Here is a 9,347-nt window from a genome sequence, read left to right as displayed (position 1 = left end):
GTGTGTGTGTGTGTGTGTGTGTGTGTGTGTGTGTGTGTGTGTGTGTGTGTGTGTGTGTGTGTGTCATGATAATTCCTAATTTATGACGTAAATCTTCTTTTTACATATATAAAATCAATTTGTTATTATAATTACTTAAAATTTTCCTATTATACATTGTTGAATTTTTTGAAAAGTATTTTCATATTTTCCATATTTTTAAGATAGAATATATTATGTATAAAACAAAATATTATAAAAATATTATATGTATAAATAATATTGATAATTATTGCAAACAATTGACGAATCACATAAAAATGTATGTACATTACATTAACATATTATGAACTATTTTACTTATAATATAATACTAGCTCAACTAAAATCTTTTTAATATTATGTTAAGCTTTTTATTTGCGTTCATGCCATTTTTTAATATTAATTTAAACTCGCTTTGCTCTACTTAAGTATTCTATATCTTAAAATACAAGTTACTGAATTAGTAGAGAAATACTCCATATACATATTATCTCTACAAAAAAATTATTATTATATACAAAACAATTATTGACAAAGAAAAGATAAATCTAAACATACTTATGTATTTGACTATTTCATTAGATTTTGTAATATTGAGACTATCTGTACCAAGATGAAAAAGCTGTATGTAAAATCCTAGGATTTTAGACTAACACACTATCATACTTAATAGATTTCTCTCATACGTATATGATACCATGTACGTCGTATATAAGAGAAATATTATTCGTGTGGGTAGTCAGTTGACAGTCAGTCTCTGACGAGTAACGTTAGGCATTTTAATAGCGCCATATTATAAATTCAAATAACAGATTAGTCTAGGAGGCTGCTCGTTACATTCTTCAAGTTCAATGTTGTGTGTGTGTGGGTATGTGTGTGTGTATGTGTACTGTGTAAACACAATTAACATCATGATATACATAATCGTTTTATTGATAGCAGGTATTCTAAGTCTTTATTATCTTCTCTTCAAAGATTTAAATTATTTCAAGAAACATGGAATACCGTACATGAAGCCTTTTCCCATAGTGGGAAGTATGAAATCAACTTTCCTCCGTCGTGAATCAATACCTGACTTTATCAAATCGGTATACAACTTATATCCCAACGCCAAATACATCGGCTTGTATAATGTGAAAAATCCAATTATAATGCTTCGCGATCCTGAGCTTATTAAATCCGTGACACTGAAACATTTTGACATGTTCATGGATCATGTTAGTTTCGTCGATGAAAATCAAGATCCAGTTTTTGGATCTTGAAAAGAAAAAACCTCCGTTCTTCGCGGAGAGAGATGGCGTGAGATACGATCTATATTAAGTCCGACTTTCACATCCAGTAAAATGAAAAGTATGTATAAACTGATGTTCGATTGCGGTGTCGACTTTGGCAGTTATTTGGCGCAATTACCATCAGAGGAAAGGATAATGGAAATAAAAGATGTTTTCACAAGATTTACAAACGATGTAATCGCTACTTGCGCTTTTGGTGTTAAGTAGATTCTATGAGAAATCGAAAAAATAATTTCTATGTGTATGGCACGGAAGCAACCAATTTTACAGGAAATTTAATTTTTTTAAAGATGTACATACTTAGAACTTTGCCCTGGCTTGCACGAATACTTAAATTGACATTCGTTCGTGAAGAGATAGCGAATTTTTTTTGAGAGCTTGTAAAAACCACTATAAAAGCTAGATGAAAATGGTATTGTTCGTCCAGACATGTTACAATTGATGATAGAGAGCAGAGGCAAAGATGGCAAGACAGAATTAACTATCGATGATATGGTATCACAAGCGTTTATTTTTTTCTTTAGAGGTTTCGAAAATACTTCAACGTTAATGTGTTTTGCTGCTCACGAAATTGCGATAAATCAAAACATACATAAAAGACTTCAAAATGAAATTGACCAAGTCTTGGAAGATACGAATGGACAAGCAACTTATGAAGCAGTTAATAGCATGGAATAGACGCTATAATTAATGAAACTTTGAGGATGTATCCGGTTGCTGTAATGTTGGACAGATTATGCTTAAAAGATTTCGAACTATCACCGCCATTACCAGGAATAAAACCTTTTACTATAAAGAAAGGACATGGCATATGGATACCGGTTTATGGACTTCATCATGATTCTAAATATTTCGAAAAACCGAAGAAGTTTGATCCTGAGCGGTTTCTTGGTGAACGGAAGAAGGATAATCTCAACTGCGGAGCTTACCTTCCTTTTGGTCTTGGTCCCAGGATGTGTAGGTAACAGATTCGCATTGCTGGAGACGAAGGTTCTACTCTTTCAATTGTTAGTATGTTGTGATTTAAAACCTTGCGAGAAGACATCGGTACCGATCAAGATTACTAAGAATAGTCTTTTTATGAAACCTGAAGATGGTTTCTGATTGAGTGTAATACCGAAGAAAAATACACCTCATTCTATTACAGCTAATGATATCAATGGGACAGATTAGATGTAAAAAAAAAAAAGAAATTAGTTTAATCAAATCTTTAAAAGATGCACAAAATATACGAAAATAGATCCCGGCTAATTTGGCTGAATTTATTGTAGTTGATTTGATCTGATTGTTCTCATCAAAAGTCTCCATGGGCACAAAGTAAATGAACAGTTTTTGAGTTATTGTACATCAAATTCTGTCAAAATCGCCGGGACTCATTTTCGTATGTTTTATACAAGATCCTTTATAATTAAATTAAACTATCTTCTTATTTGTCATTAGTACCCCATAATACTGACTAAAAAGAAAAATTTTTAAGATAAATTGTACAAGTATAATAAAAAAAAAATTATATCGTTATACATACATAAAAACTAAAAACTGATATATGTATATGTATATGTATATGTATGTTTTTTAAAATATATATGTATACTTTATATATATTTTAAAAAACAGGCAATATTAGTTAGGAATATTAATTAATGTTAACATATTGTGTTAATATTAATTTTAGAAACTACAACAATAATAATTCGCTAATTTATAGCATGTAGTATATATTCTTGAATAATATGTCTGTTATTTAATTGGATTAAATGCATGTTTGGAAAAAAAAAATATGCTCAGAAAATCGTGCTAAAAATAATCTGATTTGCGAAAAAATATTTGCATTTGTTTTTATGTGTTATGTATGTTACAATATTACAGTAGAAAAGAAACAAAACTAATATCCTTACTAATATACCTATACATGTGATATATTTTATTAAATTTTGTGATATATCGTTTCATTGAAAATATATTGTAGCTGACAATGAAGAGCGAAAATAAAAGGGAAGAAAAAAATTCGCTATCGAAGATATAATATTGCAAACATTTATTTTTTTCTTAATTGTTTTTGATAGTAACTCGATATGACACTGATTAAGTTTCACAAAATTATCATCGATATCCCAGATAAGTTTTAAAGCAAATTCAATAAATAATACATTGAAAGATTCAAATAGAAAACATTACGAGGCAATTTACGGAATAAAAGTTTTTTGAATAGTGTAATCAACAAAACTCAAAACGTATAAGTAGTATCAAACAGAGCATATAAATATATGTAAAAATTTTCAAATTATGGTCTGATCTTTTGAAAAATCTTTACTATAAAAAAAACAAATATCTTATGATATGAATTTATACTAATACTTTAAGATGACTCCAAACCCACTTTAAAAATCGCAAAATTCTGAACGATTTCACAGTAAACTGAGATAAAATAATTCTGATGATTTTAACTCTGATGTTTATCTATCTTTCGATTTTTTTTTAGACTGGACAATATGTGATAGATTTATGTTCTTTGAAATAAAAATATTGTTCAATTCAATGTTGCTAAAAATTTTTTAAATAAGATATAAAAACTAAGAAAGATTTCTGAATATAATATAAAAGCATCTATATAATAATTACTTTAGCAACAGATGTTCTAGCAGTAAGTTTTGTGGTCTAACACTAATTATAAGTCAAATGAAAAGATATAATTATAGTATATAATATTTTAAAAAATATTTTCTGTATATATAATTATTGTATGATTAACATAATGTTGATCTGAAAAATTGTTAAATATATCGTTCATTTTTATTTTAATACCTAAAACTTTTTATTTCGACAAATGATAATTTTAATAAATTTTAATAATTTTAATAAAAATTGAGTAGATACATATACATTATTTTAATTGCTTCATTTATATTTATAAATATAGTTATACTAAATATTGTTAACTGCAATTAATATACGTATGAACAAAGAAATAAGGATATTACAAATATTAAAAGGAAAAAAATGAGAGATGAAGGACAAAAATGAAAAAGTCAAAAGAATACAATTATAGATTTTTTTAATATATAAAGATATATTCCACGAAACAGTTCAGATATTCAGATTTAGTATTGTAACAAATATCGATTGTCCGGTTGTGCGTGTCATGTCTGCGACAGAATCTTGCATTGACCAAAGAGGATCTGCATTGGTTGCACGTTCTCTCATGCAGTTGCATGGTGGATATAACAGTTGTATAATGTATTCGGCTACGTGATTGGGCGTTTCCAGAGACACGATACGAGCTTGTGAATGCCGCTTTAATGAGCGGTCGGAAGAGCGTACGTTCCCTCGGCGACCATTGCTAAAGGAATCGCGACTCGTGGTCTTCGACAGACAAACCAGTTTCTATCAAATAAGATGCTTGCGTGACGCGCTGTTGCTATTGAACCAACTGGACATTTTGTTGCAATTGATCTCGATCATTAAACGCAGTTATCCTTCGGCTACGGAAGTCCTTGTAATTTAGATAATTAGTGACCGACTGAGCTACTTAATTATCATTAGTCGAATTCTATGTCTAATGCATTCTAATGAGCAAGACAACAGTTAAAAAGGACAAAAAATTTCTACATTTATATCTCGTAAAATAGTCAGAAAACAACAAAATATGTATATAAATACAGAAAATAACAAAAGATAATATTTTTTTAAACAGTATATAATCTAAACATGTTAAAAAAGATACGCAATTAAAAGGAAAATTAATTAAAAAGTAACAGCATATAAATTATTTAATAAGTCTTATGTTTTTTTCATAAAAAGTATTTTATAAGTTAAATAAAATTTAATATACATAAATAGTTTGTAGCGCGATTATTCTGATAAAAATAGTTATTATTAGCTTTCTGAGATATATGTTCGAAAAAGTATTCTCTGACTCGATAAAAGTACCCCTTCTAATCTAATTCACTTACTGCCGTTGGAAAGGGACCGCGTGTTGGAGAAGGGCCAAGAATTGATGAAGTGGAGATCATAAGGGTAGCTCGAAACGATGTATTGTCTCGCTACGAAGAAATTGAACAAGGTAAGTGGCAAAAACACTCTTACAATTATTTTCGGAGTTCCTCACACTATGCTATTTACTTGTACTGTAAAATATGCATTTTATCAAATATTAAAATTGAAAAATTCAACGATTAAATCGATTTATCATACTTATTATTAATACAGATTTAATACAGAAATTTATCTCTAAAATTTTATCGTTAAATTTTATCTCTTAGTATACAATATTTTATTTATTCCTGATTATTCAAGAGATTACTACAGTTCTACAATTTTATTTCTAAGTATTTAATGAGCTGTATAATTAAAAACCTCCTTTTTACAATCTCGCTTTCACTAAGATTGTTACGTTGTTAGAACTATTGGTTCAACGCACAATAATTTGTCATTTGCAGTTATTAACATACATGCACAACACAGTATATAAATTATTTTACAAATATAATTACAAAAGTAATTACGGGCAAGTATAAAAACGTGGTCAATTGTATGTCGGCCTTATATATAACAGCAAATACTATAGTTATAACTCTCGTAAATTCAAATCTATTCTAATTAAAACGGATTATAAAATATATAATAATAACCTGTTATTTTGTCTGTTTAAATAAAACATGTACTGAATTCATATGTACATTAATATGATAAAATACAAAATTTTTCTTTTAAATAAAAAAAGATACTCATATAATGTTAAATTAAAATTAATATAATCATAAAAATTACGTTACAACAAAACTACAAAAGAATAAATTAACTCATCGGCAATATAAAACTTTATTCATCCGCAATCTGAGTCGTCGAACTGCAGTGCAAATTTTTATATTGTTCCAGTATTGTATAAAAATCTAAAAAAAATACGTACATATTTATGAAAGTTTTTAATAACAAATTTTTATCATAAAAATTGGATTGTATTTTATTTATTTTTAATGATTTTTAAAGAATCCCTGCACTATCATATAAAAAAAATGACTTTGATTAAATTGATTAAAATTGTAATATAGTACAGTTTTATTATGAGATACTGATTGAAAGTTTCCTTAGACAAAACCATTAAATAGAAATAGATTTTTGTAGCATCTTTAATAGCTCTTCTGAATCTAATTGGACTATAAATCTAGTATCTTTATCTACTAACTATTTATTTTTTAGTAATTAACTGTACCTTAATACTTTTATGCACAAAATAGTGAGGTAAATCATTTAATATAAAAAAAATGTATACATGGTTATTTAAACACATACATAGTTATTTTTTTTAAATATGTAGTTTATAAGTATTATATATTGCAAATTTCCGGCGAAGAATAAATTATGACAATTAATCATTCAATTTCGCAAAGTTAAAAGTAAGAAGGAGATATTTATAAATATTATAGACATAGAGATATTTATTATAAATTTTTATAAAAATTTATAACTTAGAAAATTAATTAAGTTAAGAAAGTCTAGAATTGCTCAATGTATATTTTATATAAAGTATTATGCTGTTATAATAAATATAATAAATATATATCTAATAATAAATATATCTATGCAAATGTATTTATTCTCATCATTTTCTTCTTTTTGTTTTTAAATCTATATATCTATATAATGAATTATAAAAAATATTGTTTGAAGAAAATTAATACAATATCTTATAAAAATTGTTACAATTTAGCATTAAATTATATTTCAGCACTTTCAATATTACTAAATATTACTAAATTCAACATTACTAAATTATTAATATTCATAACTAATAACTTTAAAATATCTTGAATTTATTATTATTACATATATACAATACTATAAAATGTACGTTCATGAAGACACATGACGATTTTTGTTACAAACAAATAATTTTTATTATAAATGTAATTTTTTAATAATAACTGTTACTATTTGAAATGTTTTATAAACTTACCAATGTTTTATAAAACTATCCATTACTATACAGATTCCAGCACAGGATACATATTTTTTCTACGCTGAATGTTCAACCAAAGTCCATTTTCCGGTATCATTGACAGAGTTTTGCTGAATTTTATTGGGGATGTAGTTTTCGTGGAAGGTTTTAGCTCACATCGTGCTAATAAATGAAACAGCAAGATTTTAACTTCCAACAGAGCAAACCTGTTAGCTATGCACATTCTTGGTCCTAATCCGAATGGCATGTAACACAAAGAATTGTGCATCTTGTTGTTCAAAAATCTTTCTGGATCAAATTTTTCCGGATTATCATAATACTTTTTATCACGATGAATTGCAAAAATCGGAATCCAAAAAGTCATACCCTTCTTCATGATAAAAGGTTTCTCATCCGGCAATGCGGGTGGTAATTCAAAAGTTTTCTCGCACATTCTTTCTAAGAAAGTGACTGGTGGATATAATCTGAGAGTCTCATTTATCACCGCATCTAAATATTCGAGCCGATTAATGACTTCGTAAGACACTTTTCCATTCGATTCCTCCAAAACCTTGTCGATCTCTTGTTGTAATTTGTTTTGAACTTCTGGATTAGCTGCGATTTCGTGAGCTACGAAAGACATCGCGGTTGAACTTGTATCGAAGCCACCAAAGAAAAAGACGAACGCTTGCGCAACCATGTCATCGATATCTAGTTCTCTACGACTTTCTTCACCTCTGATGTCCATCATTAACTGTAGCATATCCGGGCGTGTAATGTGTTCCGCATCACGAGTGACAATCGTAGTTTTTATAATATCCTTGAAGAAGTTTAACACGTAATCGTTTATAAGCTTTATATTGAGAATTCGTCCGAGACTTGGAAAAGTTCTAAGAAAAATAAATTTCAGACTGCGACTCCCTAAAAAGCTAGTCGCTTCCTTGCCGTAAACATAGAATTTATTCGTTGGATCTTTCATAGAGTCGACTTTGATTCCGAAAGCACACGTGGCAATGACATCATTCGTATATTTAGAGAAAGCATCTTTTATGTTCATATCACTTTTATTCGCTGGCAATGTCGACAGAAATTTAACAAAATCCACAGCACATTCCGACATCAATGTGAACATCATTTTCATTTTGCTGGATGTAAAAGAAGGACTCAACAGAGTTCTTACGTTCCGCCATTTTTCTCCGCGAAGAGAAAACAAATTTTTTGCAAGTAAAGGTTCATTCAATTCGTTAAAACCACGACGATTTGGAAATACATCGAAATTCTTAACAAGGATAGTCTTAATGAGTTCCGGATCACGAAGCAAGAAGATTGGATTTGTCGTGACATAGATTCCAAAATACTTTGCGTCTTGATTAAAATTGTATATCTTGAAGATAAAATCGAAGAATGACGTTCGACCAAATATAACTGATGCCATAGATCCGAATATTGGAACAGGCGGTACGTGTATCACGCCATGTCTTTTAAAGAAATTAAAATTTCTGAAAAGATAATAAATACTGATCACACCGATCACTATCGATAACAATATAGACCAATATTCCATGACACTTATTTGAAATGATTGCTCTTTATGATTTTTGTAAATGATTTTGTTTGATAAAATTGGCTCAAGAGTGCTAGCGATATTGCCAACGCGAGTCGTTACAGACAACTGTTCGTACAGCAGTTCTTATCTCATAATATACTAGTAATTTTACTTGGAATTCTGATGCAAAAGTTTTCAAGCTGACATACATATGACTTACATAAGATCGATTATTACTATACTTTGTATTGTTCGATGCAAATTAATAAATCTTGGATAATTCTCTTAAGTTATTAATAAAATTTATGTAATATGCAATATTAATATAATAATATCTAACAGCTATTTATCACGCTAGTACGCTAGACGTTATATAGATAAATAGAGATGTGTAAAATTAAATGCTTATATAACAGTAGAAGACAAATAAAAAACTCAAAGTCTCATTCATAATTTGCAATTAAAAATACTAATGCATATATATAAATTTTTGTATTTAATGTTATTACTGTCACATTATTCCAAAGTAATACATAAAATGGTATATATT

The 9,347-nt window shown here is 28.3% G+C and overlaps 1 protein-coding gene across 1 annotated transcript; it reads right to left on the bottom strand.

Moving 5' to 3' along the window:
- Positions 1–5,104: 5,104 nt before the first annotated feature.
- LOC105621882 (cytochrome P450 9e2-like) lies at positions 5,105–8,815 on the bottom strand. Its single transcript, XM_012203323.1, has 2 exons — positions 7,270–8,815; positions 5,105–5,356 (listed from the first exon to the last, which is right to left on the bottom strand). Exon 1 carries the CDS (start codon positions 8,813–8,815, stop codon positions 7,295–7,297), a length of 1,521 nt encoding a protein of 506 aa, XP_012058713.1. The 3' UTR covers positions 5,105–5,356; positions 7,270–7,294.
- Between the last annotated feature and the right edge of the window lie 532 nt (positions 8,816–9,347).

The sequence above is a fragment of the Atta cephalotes genome (assembly GCF_000143395.1).
Source record: "Atta cephalotes unplaced genomic scaffold scaffold00002, whole genome shotgun sequence".
Lineage (NCBI taxonomy): Eukaryota > Metazoa > Arthropoda > Insecta > Hymenoptera > Formicidae > Atta > Atta cephalotes.
This window is presented reverse-complemented; position numbering and strand designations above follow the sequence as displayed.

Excerpts from the sequence above, each read along its gene's own strand:
- LOC105621882 (XM_012203323.1), bottom strand. The coding sequence starts at position 8,815 with ATGGAATATTGGTCTATATTGTTATCGATAGTGATCGGTGTGATCAGT.